The 23,707-nt window shown below is 36.4% G+C and overlaps 2 protein-coding genes across 2 annotated transcripts; both read left to right on the forward strand.

Moving 5' to 3' along the window:
* Positions 1-471: 471 nt before the first annotated feature.
* On the forward strand, positions 472-1,062 carry LOC128982689 (uncharacterized). The gene has a single exon (XM_054401628.1). The coding sequence runs from the start codon at positions 472-474 to the stop codon at positions 1,060-1,062; it is 591 nt and encodes a 196-aa protein (XP_054257603.1).
* An 8,329-nt stretch (positions 1,063-9,391) lies between these two features.
* LOC128982690 (GPI transamidase component PIG-T-like) lies at positions 9,392-21,580 on the forward strand (the record flags this gene model as incomplete). The annotated part of the gene is made up of 8 exons (XM_054401630.1): positions 9,392-9,719; positions 13,344-13,521; positions 14,441-14,678; positions 15,155-15,241; positions 16,436-16,618; positions 18,747-18,948; positions 19,748-19,900; positions 21,334-21,580. Coding segments are annotated over exons 1-8 (1,460 nt in total), but the record flags the coding sequence as incomplete, so codon positions are not given.
* Positions 21,581-23,707: the final 2,127 nt, after the last annotated feature.

Below are 23,707 nucleotides of genomic sequence, written 5' to 3' on the forward strand. Positions count from 1 at the left end.
GATATTCTTACCTTGCCGTTTGATAGTTACGTTGTCATTCACGGTAAAGTAGAGGCAACTAAAACAACAGGAGCGACAGCATTAGATGTTAATTTAGTAAACAACGGTATCGCATTTTTGTTTGACGAGGTTCGTTATGAGATCTGTGGTAAAGAAATCGATAGGACTAGAAATGTGGGAATCACGACGACTTTGAAAAATTTGGTTTCCATCCGGGAAGAAGAAAAAAACGTGTTACAGAACGCCTGTTGGTTCGGGCCTGGTGAGACAGTGAATGTTAAAGACTTTATATACTCCATACCGCTTAGACTTCTTTTAGGATTCGCAGAGGATTATAGAAAGGTAATCGTCAATAGTAAACAAGAACTTATTTTATTGAGGTCCTCGACCGACCTGAACGCCGTCAGTACGTCTGAAGCTGGTACTTTAAAATTGGAAATCGTAAAGATATACTGGCGTGTGCCTCATGTGATGGTAAACGATTCGGCAAAACTCAGACTTTATAAGTACATCGAGAAAGACCCACACATTCACATACCGTTCAGACAGTGGGAAATGCATGAGTATGCGAATTTACCTACGACCAGTGATTCCTTTTCCTGGCCTATCCGTACGACCAACCAGTTGGAAAAACCGAGGTACATAATTGTCGGCTTTCAAACAGGTAGGAAAAACGACATCACCAAGGATATGTCACAATTCGATTCTTGTGACGTAAAAGATATAAAAGTGTACCTAAATTCGATATACTACCCTTATGACGCTCTACTCTCAAATACGGCGTTGTTTTACGACGCTTACGCAAATTTTCAAAGTTCTTATTACGGTAGAGTAGGCTCACCGATATTAAACTTTACAGATTATACAACAAAATGTCCCATTTACATAATCGATTGTTCGAAACAAAACGATTCAATGAAGACAGGCCCTGTCGAAGTGAAGTTGGACATTCAAACTAACAAAAAGTTTCCCGCCAACACTTGGGGATATTGCCTCATCATTCACGATTGCCATTACACTTACACGCCACTAACCGGCGACGTGCGAAAGATCTCCGTCTGAGACGCCGCCCAAGGCCAACTGGTTATCCGGGTCCGGGGTCGAAGGCCGAGGTCGAGGGCCGAGGTCCGGGTTCGAAGGCCGGCCAAGGTCTAGGCGCGCCACACAGACACGTGATCACCTTGTGCTGTCGCCTTGTAATTGAGGAAACTGAGCTGAAAATATTAATCGCTCGCAGACCTCTGATCTTGACGGGATAATTTTGCAAAATTACATCAGAGACATGGACGCCAAACGAGATATAGAAAACCATCCGGCATTTATGACGGTCGAGAACGAGGAACTTTTAAGAAAGAGACTTAAAGTGTTGAAATTTTTAAATCGTCTCGACGATCATATTGCTCGTCACAATCTAACAGAAAGAGTGGACACCGCCGGGCCTGACGAGTTTTCACATTACAAAGAATGCGTTGAAAGTGTACAAACAAACGAAACCGGAATTGATGTAGTAGATACTTGTAAATGCTGCTTAGCGGGTATGTACCGCTGTCGCGCTTTGCAAATACTCGACGAAATACACTCGATGGTGAATCAAAGTGAAAAAGACGTGTTGTTTCGATTCAGTCGCCATGGAGACGCCAAAGAGTGTTGAAGACCAAAAGATCGCGCAGGAAGGAAATCCAGAGGTAAGTGAAAATATTGAAAAACATGACAAGCTCGCGTTTATAAATCTAAATCTTTTTGACGAGGACATGGTTTTGATAAAAAAACATAAAATTAACGGAAGAGAACCTGTAAACTTTATCGACTTGTCAGATGTTCATTTTTTAACAATCGAATTCATTACACGCTCTCAACTAAAACAAGAGTACACTGAAAAGGAGTTGGAAAATATTGTAAATGAAATGTTTGAATATAAAGGAATCGGTTTGAGATTTTACAGTAGTTATACAGCTGAAATACCATATAACCCGAAGCGTGTGATGTACACGGATACTAGTAAAAAGTCACCACTCAACGTTTACAAGTACGGGTGTTTAAAGTACCATTTGGTAAATCGGTACTCTATCTTTAGTCAAAATATCAACAGGGGATCGGAAAATGATTGGTACAAAAGTGATAGTTGTTCGGATACCGAGTCTTTGCAGTTTACCGATAGTGACGGGTCTATGTCTGCAATAGATGATGAAGATGATGACGATGATTGTGAATATGATGATGATGATGATGATCACAACGAATAGACAATAGGGGTGGGGGTACATATGTAGGAATTGTATAATTGTAAAAATAAATTCATTCGAGGATCAGTCTGTGAGCCATGGAGTTCGAGAAAGCAACTATTCTTTCAACACAACAGCCGGCGGAGCAGGAGGAGGTGGAGGAGACCACGGGTCAGATCGAGGTAATGACCGCGAAAAAACCCAGAAGGAAGAACACAAAGGTGCCCCTTCCTCGTAGCACTATAAGAGAGATATTTTTAAAAAGTATTTTCTATTTGGACAAGGACTGTTCTAAATTCATAGTAGTCGGATATTTTGAAAGTTTAATGCGTACTGTAGGAGTATTATTTAAAACCGGGAAAAGCTACATCTTTTGGCCCTATAGTGCTTTTAACGATTTAGCCGTTCATTTTGATGAAATAACATCCTCTTTGACTGATGAAACTAAAAAAGGTTACAGTGTCACGACTAATGAAGGGGGATACACATTGAAAGTAAGAAAGGTGTTTGGTAATCTCTATGTGTCCATTCACGACAAAGAACGAGTGATTCTCTTAAACCGTGATGAGTGGGATCAGTTCGTGCGCAGTCTCCACGAAATCAAAAAATACCTTGTCGAGCTATTTACCAACGAAGAACTGATTCGAATGTTCATAGACCGCGTTTTGATCTCACAGGAGGAGGACGACGCTATTCCACCCGCGGGTTTGCCTACACATTTTGTAAATAAATTAGTTGACGAAGTTTTGTTTTTCAAGAAATGGTTAATATGGGATCAGTAGAGCAGCAGCAGCAACAAAAGCAGGAGAAGGGCGAGGACGATAATAAAACTAAGGGACTGTCAGCAATAGTTGAATTTCACGGGTTCAAAGATAATCAAAATCGTTTTATAATCAAAGAGTTTGCTATAGTGAGTAAACATTTTTTCACACACATTTAGTTTTGATGCTCCTTTTAACGAATCATTTTTAAATAATAAAATGTTGCGATCAGCCAGGTGGTTAACGAGGCATTTTCACTTCATAAAATGGGATACTCAAGGTATACCATACGATGAAGAGTTAATCCGAACTCTTTGTAAACCATTTGCTACACTTTACACAAAGGTAGCGAAAAAGTTAAGTTTCTTAAAGAGTTTCATGTCAATGTTGAAGCTATCGAAGAATCGTATACGAATTCTTCTTCTTCAAACTTACAGATGATTTGTCTTTTACCTCAGCACAATGGTGGGGGTAAATGTGCTCTGCGCAGTGCCAAAACATTTTACAAATTAAAATTCGAAAACTAAATTCATTATTTCATCAGCCACCAAACAAGATGGACACAAACGCTTGGGATATTCTCTCCTCCGAACCAAAAGAGCCGGTAGGTGTTTTAAATGATAAAATTATAATGAGATTTGCCGGATTTCTCAACTGGGATTTACTGTCAACTCATTATAATTTTGATATTGAATTGCTTAGAATGTATTTTCACAGAATTAACTGGCACATACTTTTAAAAAGATGCCAAATCGATGAGAAAATTCTCAGAGAGTTTGCATCGTATTTCTCTGCGAATGTTGGTCCATTATCAGTGAAAATCAAACCCTATCCGAATCATTTATTCATGATTTTGCAGATAAAGTCGATTGGACTAACATTGCTTTGTACCAGGTAGTAAGTGGGAAATTTCTTTGTGATCACGTTAGTTTCATTTCTGAATTGAAAAAGGTTCATGGAAACAACGATGAATACGTTCTCGTTATTACTAAGAAAAATAAAAAGTAAAAAAAAAAAGTTAGATTAGCTCTATTGTAAATATGATTTCTATTGATGTAAATATACTTTTCAGATGTAAAATTGCTGTGTGAGTTGTGTGTGTGTGTGTGTGTGTTTGTGTGTGAGTTTTAAAAACCAAAGAGTCTGTCATCCTGTCAACAGTTGTAAAATCCTATACGGAGAGGTTGCCTTAAAAAGCATAAACGTAATATGTTTTCCTCAGACCAAACCAACACTATTACTCACAGGGTTGCCGTAAAAAGCATAAAACGTGATATGTTCCCCCTGGTTTAATGTGTTACAAAAAAAAAAAAAAAAAGGTGAAGTCATCCGTTTTAGGTTAACTTTGACAGGAAACAAAGTTGGGAATAAGCCCCTGTAAAACCGTGAAATGTGTTTTCTTTGTGACAACTCTAGTATGGGTGTGTGTGAGTATGAACAAACATTTACACAGCATTTTTACAACTGAAAACTACTTAATGTAATTTAACTCTGGGGGTTGTGGTAATATTAATGTAACTAGGGTTGGTCAAAGCATATGTTAGTCCCTCTTGACTCCAGAGGGTTAGGCCTCCAGGGGAAGCCTCTGGGTAAACAAAAAAAGAACGCGCCATGACCCTACCTCATGGGTGGTGTGGAAACTTGGGTCAAAAATATAAATAGGAGATAGCGTTTTGTCTTTTGCTAGCTATCTCTATAAGTGAGGCCCCTTACATAATAACTATGCCTTGTCTCAGAATGGCGGGACACGCCTGACCTTGTAGAGCCTTGACGTTAAGAAGCCAGCGCTATTTAATACGCCCGCAATCGTTGCAAGCCTCAGTCGCTTCAACATGACCAAGCTAACTTCTACAGCTGTGCTCCTCTACATGCTCTTCATAGTGACCTGCTGTGTCGCTATCCGACCCCCGAATCAGGTATGTGATTTTACAATATTTTAAAAACTACCTGTTTAATAATTCTCCTAATACGCTTATAAATTAACCTTTGCAACAAGTTATTAACAATGTTATAAATATACACTATTCACTATTAAAGATTCTCCATTAACCATAACCTGTTTTTTTTTTATATTTTTTTTTATTTTTATTATAACATAATCACTAGTACGTTCACATATAAATGGGTTTTACTCTTTACTAAAAATCTAAAAGCTATCAAAAAACATAAGTTAAATTTTATAAAGAAATTCTTTTTAAATCAGATCTATATTACAAACATTATTTTTGACTATTTTTATGTAGCCTCCTGCTCCTCAGCAGTCCTCAGACGACAGGGATCTCTTCGCACCAGAAGAGAACCTTGACATGGTCGAGGAGATCTCCAGCGAAGAAGATGATACAACTGACATAGAAAGGGAGGAGAGGGATGTTACACAGCAGATGCTAATTAAGGCACGCCGAACTCTGTTGTTGACTGAGACGCTAGACTCAATAGATGTCGAGTATCATCAGGCTTGGACGAGAGTTCGTCAAAGCCTAGATAGGCTCATGCCTCACTTTCGAGGTCCAGCCTCGAGCGTATGTATTTAATAATAATAATAATGCAATTTATTTTACATAGAGTATTGATTTATATTATCAAACTGACTATATTTATCCAAATAATGAGTATGTATTTATTCAAAAAATATTTAACTATGGTTTATCAAGATATTGCTTCAATGGACTAGCAATAGTTATATTTTTACAAAAATGATATTTACTATGATAATAATTATTCAATATTTCTCCTTCTTTAAACATAATGTATGAATTTGGGTTGAGTCACAACTAGGATTTTTAACACTTCAAAGAGATTCATGTATAGGTATTTTCAAGAACACTATTATAATTTTCAGGGTAACCCCCAGGCCTGCGATGCTGCAATGGAGGACTTTATTACAGCCATCGAGAATCTCCCCGACCACCTGAGAGCTCGGTTCCGCAGGAGTTTTATGGGTCTTCGGCTACCCTCAAGAGTCAGGCAGCAAACTGCAAACCCTGCCCCGACTCCATCGACCTCCCAAGCTAGCGAACCGGTTGACGAGAACCGACGAGTTCTCCCTGCCTGGATGCAGAGGATCCTGGCAGAAAATCAAGCTTCTTCTTCTTCATCAGGCTGGTTGTCGGTCAGGAGGACACCATCCAATCAGGCCCAGTCAACCAATGCTCCTCCTACCCCTACCAGCTCTCGACGGCCCAACATCCTGCGTCGCAGTTCGGAACAACCAACCTCAAGACCTATAGAAGAGGAGGAGGACGACGAGGACGTTTTTGCCTTCCCACCACCACAACGGAACCGACCCACACCCCTACAAGACATAACCAATCACCGTGTAAGTTTCTAGAAGACTATAGGTACAGACAAGTTATCAACAAATCGTTTTAAATAGTAAATGACTATAGGTACAGACAAGTTATCAATCATTTGTTTTAAATAGTAAATACTAATCGTCTTTAATTTTTTACAGAACCAGAATGTCAATATTGCTACCACTAGCAATGCAGCAAATCAGCCTCAGAGAACAGCTTCTACAGACCCAAGAAGCTTCTGGGGGTTGTGTGGGTACTGCTGTGGTATGCTCCAACATTCTGGAGGTTACATATCACCAAACCAGCTACTAGTCTCCAAACGCATCTTGGACAGGGTAGACAACACTGTGACGGTATGCATTTTACATAAAACATGCATGTTTTATATATTTAGCACGACTAACCTGTTGTTAAACTCAAATTCCAAACAGTTCCTAACATATTGTCTGTATACCAAACATTTTTTAATTCCAAACTCTAAGACTCTCTGTTTTATTTTACAGAACACCAATGCAGAACTAAGGGAGGAGTGGCGATGTGACTGGACAGATCCAAGAGCATCCAATGTAGTGAGACAGTGGATACAGAAGCTTCGAGATCTACTTGTTTTCGTCAGCTACTTTGTGGCTCGGACGAGTGCGATCCAACAGCAATTGTTAGCTGCTACTATCTTCAGAGAAATTTATCATTCCCTGACGACAGCCTTGGCAGCAGACAACAGGTTGATGCGATCGTATGCGGCTGAACACAGGAATGACGACTACAACGTCTATGACCACACAAGACCATCGATGGACCCAGGGCCAGCCCGAGAACAACATCTTGAGTGTCCGATATGTATGGAGTCTACTCCATCAGTGGTACTGATACCGTGTGGGCATATATTTTGTGGACCCTGTTTGCTATTTCTTGGAACATGTCCAACATGTAGGAACGCTTTTGAGGCGAAATATAATATTTATTTTTAAAAAAGTCTTTTCACTTTGCTCAGTAAACAGTTTGCAATCGATTTTATGCTTACCGATAAACTATAGATTTAAAAATTGATACATAGCTCACAAATGGATGAAAATGTAATTTTATATCATTTTATACTGTTTATTATATTTTACCTCAAATGCATTCCTGTATGTTAATATTATTTTTAATTGTATATATGTATATCTTAGTATTCAAGTACTCTTAGTTTATTATATCATAGACTTGTTTAACTGATTTTAAGGGAAATAAATATATTCTTATTCTTGTTATATATGTAAAAATAACTTTTGTTAAGTATTAATGATTTTATATATAAATCTTAATAATCATTTATTAACACTATTTCATAAATGTTATGTAACATGTGTAAACATCTTTTAGTATAATAAACACATCATTTTTTATTCAACCATATTTTTACTTTCACTCTCCTTTTTGACATTTTACCATACTATAAGAATCATGTTATTTCAGTTTTTCAAAGAATGCAAAAATTAAAAGTAACAAAGAATATTCCATCCATACAAGATGGTAATTAGCACTCGTTAATCAACATGAAATAATTGATGTGGTATCATCGTGACAACAGTAACATCTCAAATAGTTCAAAGTACCAAACATATTATTATTAACATAAATGAGGATACAACTATGAAACAACCAAGCTTGTACAACTATAAGAGTGACATTTCATATAATTCAGTTAAACCTAGTGGAGAAAAACAGAACCATAGTATTAACACACTCTAGTGGACAACAGACAATATCAGCACACTCTAGTGGAGAAACGCAGAACCACAATCAATTTAATATAACCATAAACAAACAAAAATACATCAATAGGTTTAGAGACCAGTCGACCTAGGTATCAACACACTCTGGTGGAGAAGGACGGAACCACCTTTTTTTCCCAAAACAGACGATATCAGCACACTCTGGTGGAGAAAAGCAGAACCACGATCATCTCGTGCCAAAGAAAAAAAAACATCCACGATACCGACCCCCGATGCCGGCCCTCGAAGCCGGCCCTCGTATACGACCTCGACACAAAGTCTAACATCGAGCGCCGTGGCTCAGTGGTTAGCGTTTCGGCTTCTCATGCCGCCGGACCAGGTTCCATCCCAGCTCCCGCCAAACACTTTTTGCCCTACTCCTTCCGCCATCTTTGTGACGTCATCGAGCTCTCGACCAATCAGAACGCGGGGCTCAATGCGGGGGATTTCTACTTCTGGTCTGTTGAGTGTGTAGCGCTGTCTGTCAGACGCCCGTCGCGACAGTCTTTATCCATTTGTTGGAGCTCTCACCACGGTGTCTCAATTTCGAATGTCTGGTCTGGGGGTGTGTAGCGCTGTCTGTCAGACGCCCGTCGTGACAGTCTTTATCCATTTGTTGGAGCTCTCACCACGGTGTCTCAATTTCGAATGTCTGGTCTGGGGGTGTGTAGACTGTAGAGCAGTTCCAAGACGGTATGGTTGCAGCCAGACGGTCTGGTCTGGAGGGCTGGCACTTGTTTTATTGTATGTGGGGCTGTCTGCAGACAAATTTTCTCGGACCAGGCTGTCTGCGTGTCTGGTGGTTGAACCCTCAGACCACAGACTGTCTGAGGTTCCCCCACCACTATTTTTGTCTGGTCTGTGAGTGTGAGGCGCTGTCTGCCAGACGGCCGACCGTCGCGACAGTCTTCATTCATTTGTTGGAGTTCTCACCACGGTGTCTCAATTACGAATGTTTGGTCTGGAAGTGTGTAGAGCCGTCCAAGACGGTCTGGTCTGGTAGTGTGTGGGGGGCTTAACATGTGAAATAAAATTAAATTGTCTCCAGTCTCGTCTGGTCCTCTGGTCAATGGTCTGGTTACCCAATTTGACATGACAGCCAGAGCCAGACGGTGACGGCACGGCAGACAGGCCAATCCAAGAATCCAAACCAATGAGCTAGCTAGACTACGGGTCGAATTCCCGCCCTACCAATGGACAAGGGACATACAAGGAATGGAACTGGAGCCTACGTCATGGAACGTCCCGTGAGCCTTGCAGGAACTCGACCGGCTAGACTACTGAGGGAGTCCGGGTCCGGGAGTCCCCAAAAACAAAAACACAAGTTAGGTTATGTTTACTCCGGCACTCCTATGTTAATGTTGTGAAGTGCTAGTTGTAAGTTGTAAGTGATTTCGATTTGTTTGTAGTTGTTTAGTTAAGTATGTTGCCTCAGCATATGCTTAGTAAATTTTCGTATGGAGTAATAATATTTCTGATGTTAAATTTAATCAAAGCAACGACTTTTTGATATCACAATGGGTATGAAACTAATATTATTTCTAGCTCACTATTTTGTTGTGGTTTTAAGTCACGAAGCTAATGACAAATTTCATGAAGAACTTCTGATCAAACCTCTTGCAAGCGGACATGTATATACATACTTCCAATTTACAACTTTATGGCAGAAGCAACACCATCAAAATGCATGTAAGTAGCCTATTCATTTAGTTTGCAATATAAGTTAGGCTAGCCTAGGCTAATTTTGTTTATCAACATCTAGGCTAGGAGCCCCTCTATACTGCCAGCTCATCCATATTAGCTAGGTATGCTTATATTTGTAATGTTTTCTAGGGGTGTACGAGGTTTAGAATGTCTTGCCCCAAAATTTGGTGAAATAACTTGCTTAGGCTGCAAGGATTAGGATTGGACTGAACCTGGCAATAACTCCAGTAGGGAGGAAATTCCCGATCCCCAGAGCCTTAAACCTACCAGGAACTAATTCAAACTCTTTAAAAAATTGCTAAGTTACAAACTTACCATAGGCTAGGCTGCAATTTTGATTTCAGTACTTGAGTGAAAATTTAAAAACGTACGTTTTCAGGAAAAGCACTTTGCAAATTTTTTTCCCCTTTTTTCAAAACTTTTATTATTATTTTTATTTCATTAACATTTGAAGTTTCATAAAATGTCCATGGTAACGCAATATCTTTGGTATTTTTTTTTTTAAAGAGCATCTTTAGTGGAAAAACACAAAATCCTGTCACGACCATAACAGACATTTAAATGAATATTAAAAATAGTTAATATTATTTTTATAACTATGTTTTGCTATAAACTAATTTACTTTTATGACCATTATACAATAAAAAGGTCACTGAGCTTTTGGTATATTTGGTCTTTCTAGAAAAAAATAAAAAAACTCAAAAACTTGAAAAAAAGCCAATAAAATCTTTTTAAGTTTGTATAACTCCGAAAAAACTTACCTGAGACCCGAAAAATCGTTATGTTTGTATAGAGGTGTGCTTCTTTTGTGTATAAAACATTGAAATATCACGATATTTTAATTTTTGAATTTTTTATGATAGAAATCATAAACGTGATGGTCAGGGACAAGCGGTACGGTCGTGAATTTTCTGAAATAATCTAAATCTTTCTAAACAATCCTTCAATTATACTGTTAGTTATAAAAAAATAAGTGTTTCAATTGAACTAAACTGTTTAAATTACAATTATATTAAAGTTATTGTCACGACCAAACATACTATAATCCATAAGCCTGGATTGGTCGTGAAAAAACCCGCGATGGTCGTGAAACTTTGGTCGTGAAATTACGTGTTATTCGGCTCTGTTCTGGCGGTAGCCCTGCACCTCATGTTCGAGGATACAAAGTGGACTTCTAGGTTAATCTAACAATTGAAATATCTTATAAACAAAAATTAACACCATGTCTACTTCATCGAATGACTACTTACGGTCATGGACACACCAAAATTACAAAAAACACAATCTTTCCTTTATTAATCTTGTAATTCCTCCTTTCAACTCGAAACGACCGGCACTACAATCCTGACGTACACCCCGAACTAGTCTCTAAAACCAACTGACTCTATCAACGCCAGGCTTGCCACTGTCGTGCTCCAAAGTTGAAAATTTTTCCCAAATGGTCGTGACGCCAAATCGAGGGACAGACTTATTTTGTCATGGTAGTCAGTTTGCATAGACAATAAAATTATAATAGGCTATGCTCCTTTTTTGTAAGTTTAATAACCATTGATGACATAAAAATATGGCTTTATATATTTCGGCATGAATAATTAGTCTAAAAACAGGGTGAAAGTTGGAAAATTTACCCTAGGGACACGTCATGGTCGTGAATTTCGAGACTTTAAAAATACGAAAAAAATACCTAGAACCTATTTAAAACCAAATAAATGTGTGTAACATGTTGCCCCCGTCCCAAAAAATATTAAAACACATAATAATAAACTACAAATCCAGTATCTACGAAGTAAAAGGCCAGGGACATGAAAACGTACGTTTTTAAATTTTCACTCACTTACACATATTTCATATACTTAAATAGGCCTAAGATTAGCAAGTTTTAGGTTTGATATAAATGGGATTGTCCTAGGTAATAGCACAGAAAACATACTACTGCCTATACGGTACCACTCAAAAGATCACATTCTGAACTTAAATTTTATTACACATGAACAAACCCTGTAACAGGTAGGCCTATATAACAATGTCACGACGATTAGAAATCAAATGAATTTTTGGCCCGGCACGACCTTGTCTGGCATTACCCTGCTCGGGTAATTTTCGTCTTGGGATGTTGCGGGTGGTACCACTGAATAGCCATTGATTTGATCTTCATTAAGGTAGTGATATTTAGAACGAAATATTGATTGGACAACTGGTACGATTTTATGAAAACAGCTGTTTACAAAATTTATAACAAATGGCCAACAGCCGCTAGACGATCGTACGGAAAATACGAATTACATACCGTACAGTATAAGTTATTATTACTAATCATATAATATGTCATTTTGAAGAGGAAGAAATGTAGCTTGTGATAGTGGCAGCATTGACTATATAGTGTTATATAGTCAATGGTGGCAGTCATGTGCTCAGGGTTATTTCCGTTTTCTCTCAGGAAGACGGCCAAAGTGTGTCACTACTATCAAGGTCTCGATGTGTGTATATAACTGTAATCTTCATGCATTTTATTATGCATGAATATTTACTGAATAGTGTGAAATTGTCTTTATAAAAGGTTGTATTTTTCTTGTGGTTGTATTTTACAGTTCTCCGTTTATCATATTATTACGCCCCTAACACGTAAAAACAAAAATCTTACCCAACGTGTTGTACATTTTTATGTAGGTAAGCCTAATTGAATACAAGATGATTATGTTGGTTTGAACTTAAAACTTTGGTACAAAAGTTTAATAGGTACAGGTAAATACCTACTATGAATTTTTTTTTTCACAAAATCCCTAAACTATATAAAAACATAATTTTATTTATAAATACAAAATTATTTTTACCATAAACTTTATGACTTTTTTTTATATTACTTTTACAAACATGTATTCAAGCTATATAATTATTAGTATAATGAGTATTATATTATATTAATTATATACGGTATATATACCGGTACCTATTATATAATATTTTATTTAATGTAATTTGACAATGCCTATTCCTATGTACAACTTGGTCAACGGCAATAAACTTTCTTATTCTTATATAGGTAACTTTTTACAACACAAACTAACACTAACTTATAAGGTTTTCAATTTTTTCGGTTCTCCGTTTGTTATTATATTTCGCCCCAAAAACTTATTTAAAAAAATATTTTCCTATCATGTTATATATTTCTATGTAGGGAATTAGATTGTCTACAAAATGTATATAATGAATTTCCCATACAAAAATCATTAGAACAATTTTTACCAAAGCTGCTTTTGAGATTTCAAAAAAAAATTCTTATTTTTTTTACTTAACCGAAAAAAATACACTGTCTAAATCATTATTATATTACCTTACTATTTCTAGATTGTCCTATTCTTACCGGACAAAATGAATAGGGGTATAAGGTTGGCTAGGTTTACTTGTACGGTTGAATTTTTACTATTTTTTAAAAAAAGGTCTGCAAAATCGCCAAAATGGGTTGGCCATTCCCCATTTTTAACATTGGCCACTGCTAGGGTTAATTGAGGAGGAATGAATCCAAATTTTCTCTTAAGGTCATAAGTTGTAAAATTATCATCTTAGAGCATGCCAGTAAATATAATCCTAACAATTATATTTTGTTTGTAGTTGACCATTGCCACCTGTTCCCAAGGCCACTGGGTGAGTTGATCGACAGATTCAACATAAGAGAACTGCATATCAGTCTGACTGGTGGCCTCTGGCGTCACGAGTCTTGGGGCTATCCGGTTAATGATGCCCCTCCTGGCGCGGAGCTCTGGGTGTGGTTTAAACCTGGCACACAAGAGTGAGTCTTTTCAGAATACACAGTGAATTTATTGACTAACTTTACATGGAGGAGGAATACTTGAATGACATACGTAGGCCTATAGCCTAATAAGCAAATACAGTTACCTTTAAGGAAAGAAACAAATTTACTCAATAAAACTTCTATTTCAGTTTCACTAGGTTACTTACATCAACCTGGTTACTAACTCATGTGTTTATACCAGCTTAACTATCATGGGCTTATATCATGTTATCATGGGCTCACTATTTGTCTATGTCGTATTCTTATTGTAAATCTGGTGAGGATTTGAAAAATGACTTATCTTAACCATATGGCCTAGGCCTATGTTAGTCTTACATAGTAACATACGTTTTTCAGTGCTTGATTTATAAAAAATGATGTGCCGTAACTGTAACCTATTTAGTATTTAATGTGATTTGCACCTATAATGGCTATCTTTATCTTCCTGAAAGAGAGGTGCCGGAACTTCCATCCGCCGCATTTGCCCGCAAATCGAGCACTGAGTTTTTTCTTAACAACTATTTTTTTATTCTTAATTAATTTTTATCCTCTTATTTTTGTAATTTGGAACCTGAAATAGGAATCATTCAATGGCCAACTGTATAGTTTGTATACTATGATTCTTAAGCTAAGTTACTATTATTCTAGAAGCCTTCTCTTTTGACCTTTTTAATCTTTTGAAAAAAATTCAATGTTTTATAATTATGGAGATGGTTTAAATTTAATTTGGGTCCCATGCATTGTGGGATTTGTGAAATAGTTTAAGCCTGTGTGACACTGGTTTCATTCAATATTGTCTCTTGTGTTATGATGAATAAGTTACTTAAGAATATCTCTGGTGTAGCTACAGGAAAAAAATATACATTTTCACAAACACAAGCGAATAACCCTACTTATGAATTAATTTTGGTTTCAGCGTGAACAAGAACTGGAAGGAATTAAATGGAGCATTGTCAGGGTTGTTGTGTGCATCGCTCAACTTTATCGATGCGTCCAACAGCATGAGTCCGGAGATGAGCTTCAGGCCGCTAGGAATTGATGACCCAACTCAACCAAGCAACTCCACGCTGCTGAGATATGGTACACTTCCCAGGGAAATCGTCTGCACCGAAAACTTGACTCCTTGGAAAAAACTTCTCCCTTGTGATTCTAAGGTACCTATTTTAGTTTAAATAAAGATTAACACACAGTAGTGTAAAAATACTGGTTCTCAAAGTAAATTTGTAACAATTCCCATTTAAAATAAATATTGAACCATCTAGCAATTTTTTTCCAACTAGATAATTTTTAAAGGGAGGAAAAGTGATTGCCACTTTGTTTGAACATGCTATTTTTTAACATTGTGTATTGCACCTGCATATTGTATCCCATGTATCCTATATCATCATCTTCTGCTGAATATCGTCATATCCAAAAAAACTGATCAGTCTTGTTGGGATAAAAAATGATTTACTCCAGTTTGATTTATCATTCAGTTTGGTATGTTCCTGAAGTAAGTAAGAACTTATTTTCTACTTCCTCTACGTTGTGGTTGTATAAAGGTATAATTTCTACTGATCTCGATCCTTCAAAACCTCATTTTCGGCCCTAGTTACGAAATATAGGTACTATTAAATATTATTAATTTCAGAAAGGATTGGCAACACTGTTGAATGCAGGTTACATTCACAATACCAACTACCACTCTCTGGGAGTCCACTTTAGACCAGTCTGTCAGGTATTTATCTCTTAATATTATTCCAGTTGTCAGCTTTAAATTAGTTGAAAACACATTTTCCTAGATAGTTTCCACTCTGAATGAAAAAATTATATATGTAAATGTATTTTTTTGCAATTTTAAATCAGGTCAGACAGTTGTTTAGCTTTTTGGGTAGAGCTGAGGATGAAACTATGGAACATAGTTCCTCATTCTCAAACAATGAACTACAATGAACTTTGAAACAATGAACAATGAAACAACAATGAACCTTCTCTGTCAAAGTGGCTAAAAGAAAATGTTTTTTATTCAGTTGATGATTTTTTGGCCTGTGGTATATTAAGATTTTAACTTATTTAGATATTCATTTTGTACTTTTAGCTGTTTTCCAGTGTCTATATCTATATGTCTGATTATTTATTTATTTATATTTGTCCATATTGCACATGAAGTGTCTTTTAATACTGTATTTTACTTTGTCTATTAGTTGACATGTGCTTAACGACAATATAATTACACAGACCATTCCTATATTCTTAATTCTTGGAATAGAAATTGTTGAACTAGGAATTGTTGGCCAGCATAATTGGCAGGGCCTCAATACCAATAACTTACCAGTTTGTATTTTTTACAAAGTTCGAGACACTAACCACTGGTTAGCAACACACTCTTAACTCTATAAAGAAAGAAATGAACATCAACTATGTCAACCAAAGATAAAATTACAGTAATTAGTTTTAAATAAGGATAACAATGGTTTTGGTAGGATTGAGGCTAAAAATGTGGGCCATTACTAGCCTTTTGATACCTTATTTTAATACTTCTAAAAAATTCACTATAGTAGACTCTCTCTTATCCGGATACCTTTTAACCGGACATCGGATTAACCGGACCACACTCGGCGGAAATGACATCTGTTTAACCGGACAATTTTTATCGGCCCATTGGTTTAACCGGACTAGATCGGCAGGAAGTGGGCAGTACTGAAACGACTGTTCTCGTGGGAAAGATTTGAGACCAGTGATCACGTGTCTAAATACAATGCTCTCCTAAATTTAAGTCGAATATCACAGTAAACAGTCCGTTTTAATGAGTTTTTGGGGACGTCGGTTTAACCGGAAAACCCGTTATCCGGACTGGCCTCGGTCCCGAGGAGTCCGGATAAGAGGAAGTCTACTGTATTCAGTAACATAACTCTCTCTCTCTCTGCCACAGAATAAGGATTGCTCGGTGACTGGTCTAGAGTTGCGGCAGACAGTGTCTCTGGTGTACGACCTGGTCATACTTGGTGGATCCTCTCCCGATTGGTCGGTCAGGAAGCTGTTTGGCATCGGATTGGCCGGCCCTTGCCCTCTGGCTGCCTCCAGCACCATCTACATAGACATCACTGCCAATCAGGTGAGTGAAACTGATCTTGGGTTGCTTACAATCTCTCTTCCTACTCATAATACTAGCAGATTCATCCTCTTGAGTTCATCTATCTATACAGTACTTATGTCCTCCTTGTTTCTCGATCATGTGTCAAAGTAACATAAAAATCCCCCTCTTCTTTCTTTTTGCATTCCACCCCCAAACAACAATGCCCAAGTTACCATATTATTTTGTAACATATTTTTTATTTTGTAGTTGTCGCCAGTTAAATTCAATTTAATTAAACAAAATTAAAGTTTTTTAGATCAATCTTGTTTCTGCTTTACTACACAGTACACTCCCGATTATACGAGCCATCGGGTTATCCAAGGTTGTTTTTTTGGCCTAAATATATATTTTTATTTTCAGTAGGGTAATAGACTTTAGTATTCTATAATCACTATAATAACTACCTAATTTATTATACAATGTTTCTATTCAAAAAACGCAATAATAGCAATTAATTTGAGATTTATTGAAACAAATACAGTACTTGGAATAACTAATACGTATTACTTTTACGTTATAATGAACCGCAATAAGTCAGTCCAGTCTTCTAACTTACGATGTTTTTATGTAGACATGATTGTATCAAGTTATAGATTAGGTCAAACTTAAACAAAATGTAATTTTATGCTTTTAAATCTAGAAAGATCCACCTTAGTATTTTGTTTTAAATAATGTAGTTTGTATTGGTTTATCATAATTTTAATAATAGGCTAAGCCTACTGTGTTTAAAGTTTTCAAGACGATTAAAAGTGTTTAACATGTTTGTTGTGTCATTTTTTTTAATACTACGTTATTTAAAAAAAATTAAGCCTATTATCAAAATAACATTATAATTTTTCATTCGCTATGAGTTGTTTGAAGATATATTTTACAAGTATTTGACTTCATATAAGGTACCGTAACCCTAACCTCAAAATCTATGCTACCTCCGTGATATCTGAGATTCTTGGTAACCTAGGTAGTCTCGGTCCCAACAGCCTCGGTTAATCGGGAGTATACTGCACTAATATCTCAGAATAACCCCTCCCCCATCCATCTGTGGGATAACTGATTCCTTGGAATATTCAACAATACTACTGTGATTCTGCATGCCTCCTGAACATACAAGTTTCAATAAAAATCACTTGTGTTTCTGTGATTTTATTGTTGTTATTTTTTATATTAGTTGTTTTATATTCAGGCGGGAATTGTACGAATTTAGGCCTACCTATGAATTTGAATTTACCTTAAAATTAGTTTCCCTTTTCTATCCCTTCTCTGACAGTTACATATTCCTCTGATTGTCTTATCTTTATGTATCCTGGTCTTTATCTGTGTTATTAATCTTTATATTAGGATATGAGGTTTCTACTGCAGTAAAATATAAACATAATTAGTTCTATTGATCTATTAAATAAATTTACGAACTTAGTTACCTGGTTGTGTTACATGACTTCACATTTTAGTAGTGTATATATAATAATTGTATGTTATATTATTTGTTATATTGTCAATGCAATATGTAATTGTCAATGTAATATTGTCAAAATCAAGGTAATGCATGCAGGTACATTTAGTTTGACAAAAAAATTTATTCTTTAAAAAAAAAACGAGTTAGCCTATTATTCTAAGCTGTAAAATAGATCAATCATTCAAATTATAATGTACGTAACACTATTTAATGAGGCACCTTTGGGACTAAGATTGCCGTTATTGCTAGGATAGTGAAAATACCGCTAAAATAGATTTTTGATAGAATAGAAACGGTGTTACCTTTCCTTTACTAATATACAGGGTGTTAAAAAAAGGTGGGGACATAATTTACGTAGTGGTTCCTTGGGTCAAACTAAGTTAACCAGATATCCACCATTTTGTTTATTATACATAAAAAATTGTATCTTTGATTTTTTTTAACTAATCTTCAGAAACTTAGTAGGTATGTTAAGATAGAAGAGACTCGTGTTAGAAATAAATTCATCTTGATTCAACTAAAAATTTCAAAATCTCTTTATTTTGAACCAACGAATCACTACGTAAATTATGTCCCCACCTTTTTTGAACACTCTGTATATTAATTAATAATCTATTTGCTCTTTCAAGATCTGCAAATTAAAATCTGTGTTCGTAGACAGGACAAATGTTCCGACTGAACCCGCTGCCAGACAGAACAGTGACCAGTCTGCGAGGTGGCCACCAGACTGAGCTGGCTGTCTACAATGTGGCTCGGCTGGACCCTGAAGGCATGTTCAACATTGCTCTGGTACATGACAAACCTCGTGTGTTTGCTCAAAACATTCCACCCGCCATCTACGCCAACAGATATATTGTCGGTAAGATGATGTTTAGTGTGATCTAAGGTTGATAGTTTACAAAATTGTTAAACCTTTTTGAACACAGACCGATAAACCTGACCTAACAAATATTCGTAAAAAACAAATGGAATAGAAACCTATTTGATAGCTCTCATTTGTTATGCATAGATTTGTTTTTAAAAATTAGGTTATCATTACAACAGCTGTTTCCTTAATTTAATTTAATCAAGAAATGACAAACATGGCATGGTAAACAAAATAAAACATTCTTCCATAAGATTAACATGTAAACTGCAAAGGGCCATAGGACGCTTCCCTTAAGGGTTTTTGAAACGGAAACAGGCTATTATGTTATTCTAGTACCTAAGGAATATCCCTGTAAATTTTCATGCCAATTGGTTCAGTAGTTTTCTAGTTATAAACGCTGTAACTAACACAACTTTCTTTTCCTATTAAGAAATAGTTTTAAATTAATATTAATAATCATCAAAGCTGGCTCTTTAGGCCTGTGATTCACGGTAAAATTGTCTCCTCTGGTTAAATTAAGGGGTTCAGTTGTCGTTTCTTACACAAACGGTTTTGTTGTAACATTCAATCAATCGACAATAATCGCCAATATCGTAGCTTAAACGCCACAATTATTGGTCTTAACTTTTAATAAATTGCTTTCTGTTGTAAAACAGGTTATCAATGGACTCATAATTTATCAGTGTACAGTTTAATCAACCATTTGTAAACTTGTGTCAATTAATAAATAATTGCAAACTAAACATCTATCTATGATTGGCAATACCAAAAAAAGTATCCTTTTTTGCAGGATATGGCCAGGAATATGGCGGCATTGTGACCAAAATCCACAATCGCCATTGGCAACCGATTACAGTGATTTTCTTGGAGAACATTCCCTGGTTTGTGCCTATATATCTTCACACTCTCCGAATTGTGAGTCAGGGACGAACCATCAAGCCTTGTGAGTATGATTTGTTGGGAGTCAGGTCTAACCAATTCAATGTAGGAATAGCTCATTCTGTCACCTAATGTGCATGCAATAATCATTACCCTGGCGTTTTACACAGTCGCTCTTATAGCTCAGAAAGACATAGCTTACTCTATAACTAGAATTTTATTATTTATAAGTTACTTCATCATTTTACTAGCTACCATCCATGTAAAAATAGTCTGTTGATGGTAATTAGAAACAAGCATGCTAGAATGCACTTGAACTAGATTGGCTAGGCCTTGATTATTTGTCAAACTAATCAAATGAATTCAGCCTACCAATTTATGATTGAAAGCAACCTCAAATAATAAGCCCAGTACGCTAGAAAAAATACCTACATATCCGCCATTAAGGAAAATTGGTGTACATGTTGCTCGAATTCGAGCAATTGCAAAGTATTACAGGACTCGTTTAAAAACGAATAATAGTCATATTTACAATGAGTTTAAAGAGTCAACTCAATAATTACCGGTGTGTAACTCAGACCATGTTTATCCTTGTTATTGATAAACCTAAAACATTCCGACCGGTTTTCTCCTTCTCAAAATGTACAGGCAACACAAGTCATTTAGAGCCAATTATTTAGAACGAAAATCCGTTTTGGGGTAGCGTTAGGGCGCATTTGTAACCTACGCGCCACTGTTCTGTAGCTGCGGTCGTTATCACGATTACGCCTCCTGTCTATGTTTCGTTGTCGTCGCGTTGGAGGCATTTAAAAGAAAAAAACGGCAACTAAACAAATTATAGCTACACAAAACAACGATAAATGCACAAATTTAAGTAACAATCATGCTAACACGATCCCTCATAGTGACACAAAACAACGATAAATAAACAAATTTAAGATACAACCATACTAACATCTTCGGGGTTATGTTTACACAAACTCAAATAGTAAATAAATGTACTCAATGCGTTTCATTTAGTTGAATAATAAATAACAGCAATTAAACTATACAGCTGATCAAAATGTAAACAATTATGTTCTTCATAAGGATAACATGGGAACTTTCAAAGCCATTGGGGCAGAGCCCAAGGGACTTTTTCAAAAATGTAAGGCCAGTTTGCAAATCTACGCGACACGCTCTTTCCAATGAGACGTCAATGGATAAAATCGGTTAAGAAATGGCGGAGGAGTTCAACCGACAAAGTTTCATGTAGCGTATTAATTATATAGATTGGTGTAGCCTACTATAAAACTATAGTTCGGCCGCTTACAAAACGACCTCTTTTAGCATTGGTTTAGCATTAGCGCGCAGGTCGCTTTCTAAGCGGCCGAACTATAAACATTCAGTGGAGGTTTTGGGTGACCTGAAATGTGTACATCAATTATTAATATTTGGTTTTGAGGGGCTACAGTTTTATGTTAAAAAATGAATGGAAAAATGTTATACTTTGTACAGTGGTGAAGCGCTACACACCAGGCAGAGAGCGCCAGAGACCCTACTACCTAGAGGTGATGGTGGAGCTGCCAGCCAGGTCAGTCACAGAGGTGTCTGTACAGTTTGACTACGTGTTCCTCAAGTGGCAGGAGTATCCACCAGACGCTAATCACGGTTTCTACATCAGCTCTGCGGTGATCACTGCATTACTGCCAGTCGCTCGTAACTACACAGGACTGCCTCAGGATGGGACACTGCTCTCTTCTAGGTAAATAGTTTTTTTGTTTTTGTGAGAACTAAATAAATATTTTACGCCACACTACATTATTTTGACGAACTTCCCACTCAAGGATTTAGTCCAGAAAACAGCTGTTGCCAACAGCTTATTCAAATGGGGTTTCATTGCGTACTACTGTACTGTAATGGTTTTACCAGACACCAATCAGCTGATTATACTGTATTTAGGTGGCAATGAATGGTTTGAAACAAAAACATAACCTAGAGGTTATGACTAGGGATTTTTAGTCCTTTAGTTGGTGAAAATATATAAGGATTTGTTCAGATTATTTAGTAGCAAGGCGTAAACTATCGGATGTAACTCGTTCAAAATGTGTGTACCGGACTCATATGGTAATCCCGTACTCGACTTCGCCTCACGGGAACGACTACACTCGTCCGGTAAACACTTATTTTCAGGACTAGTAACGTAATATACTATTTTACTTTTAGCAAATTTCCCATATAGGGAATAATCTATTACCGTAGGTCTCAAGGTAAGACCTGCACTCAGGACCGATTTCCTTTTCCATTTTAATGTCCCTTGAGGCCAAAACACCATCCGTTCAAATTCATATACATTACATATAGGCCTACTTACATTAATATACTTTATACAGGGTGTCCCAGACCATCTTGGGCTTCTATAGCTCCAATATGAAAGCAAATAGAAACCTGATTGCTACTGGAACCCCCTATTTTGACCCCGAAGAATTCAGCAAAATTATTTTTAAACTCTAAAAAGTGCCCAAAAGGGCAGATTTTGTGGGGTGGTGTGGGGGTGGTTTTAGGGAATTTTTTAATCTAAAAGGGGCCGTGTTTTACCTCATTTTAAAAGTCTTTGATCCCTGAGTATTTTAGTGGAAAAAGTTTTTAATTATTCTATTCTTATTCCTATTTACAGGGTGGTCAAAAACATTAAAAATAGAGCTTTGAATTATTTTCACTACAAAGATGTGAAATTTCGTAGGGGGTTGAAACTTTTATAGCACTTTAATAGTTAAATGAGCTTTCAAAAATATCTGGCTTCAACCATTTTCTTAATTTTTACTTATGTTACGCATGTTTAAACTTAACTAGCTGTTGGCCCGTCCTACGTACAGGAATCAAGTAGTTGATTTCAACTGGATATAATTATTCAAAGCAGCTAGGTTACAGGCATAGAGAAAAATTAAGGCAGTTTTAACAGGGAAAATCATCTTGTAAACAATCACGTGACCACCTATTTCTTTCATCCCATTATATAAGGTATGATATGCATTTTAGATCCGATAATTTTACAATAAAACAGCTATTGTGTTGATTTGAAAAGCCTTGAAGTGAGATTGGTCAATTAACACACACTGGTTTAAAGTACAGCAGCTACATAACCACCTTTAATTGAATATTACAGTAGACCACCTCTTAACCGACCTCGTATTAAACGATAATCGGACTATCCGCCTTCTATCGTCAAATATTACAGTTTGTTTTAACCGACCTTCCTTTGAAAGCAGTTTGGTTTAACCGCCGCTTTCTAGGAATCTCGGCATTTCCGCACCCACACTGGGCGATAAGAACCAAACCATACGCTTAATAATATATTTAACTGTAAACATTAACAACAATACGATTGGAATCATATGAAGTCAAAAAAAAAACATCTGATTAACAGCAGTATTGCCAAAATAAACCTGTAAACATTATACATATAATTTTTTTTATAAACTACTTGTGAACTATTATCAAATAAAAGAATTGAATGAGCGTAAAAAAGTATTGAAACAAATTCTATTACTTGACTCAACAGTACCAATTAACAATTAAGATATGGTAATTTTCAGAATTTCCATAAGAATTACATAGTTTTTTTATAATTATTATCCCACCACCACTTAAAATAATTTAATGATTAAAAATACTAAATTGCATATATTTTTTAAGGATTTACAACATGGGTATAGCACAGACTAGAGATAGAAAGTTTTGTCCCCTATAGTGACCAATATTGAAATAAGTTATTTACTACTAACAACTTAAGACATATTTTTACCTATTTGCAACCCCATACAACACGTTTACTGTATATTATGTATCTTAAATCATGAATAGTTTATAGATAATACAGTTTCAAAGGTTT

This window comes from Macrosteles quadrilineatus, unplaced genomic scaffold (genome assembly GCF_028750875.1).
Source record: "Macrosteles quadrilineatus isolate MER2022 unplaced genomic scaffold, UCM_ALF_1.0 Scaffold_985__1_contigs__length_23706, whole genome shotgun sequence".
NCBI classification, from domain to species: Eukaryota; Metazoa; Arthropoda; class Insecta; order Hemiptera; family Cicadellidae; genus Macrosteles; species Macrosteles quadrilineatus.

Coding starts and splice junctions, on each gene's coding strand:
- LOC128982689 (XM_054401628.1), top strand. CDS start 472: ATGGTAAACGATTCGGCAAAACTCAGACTTTATAAGTACATCGAGAAA.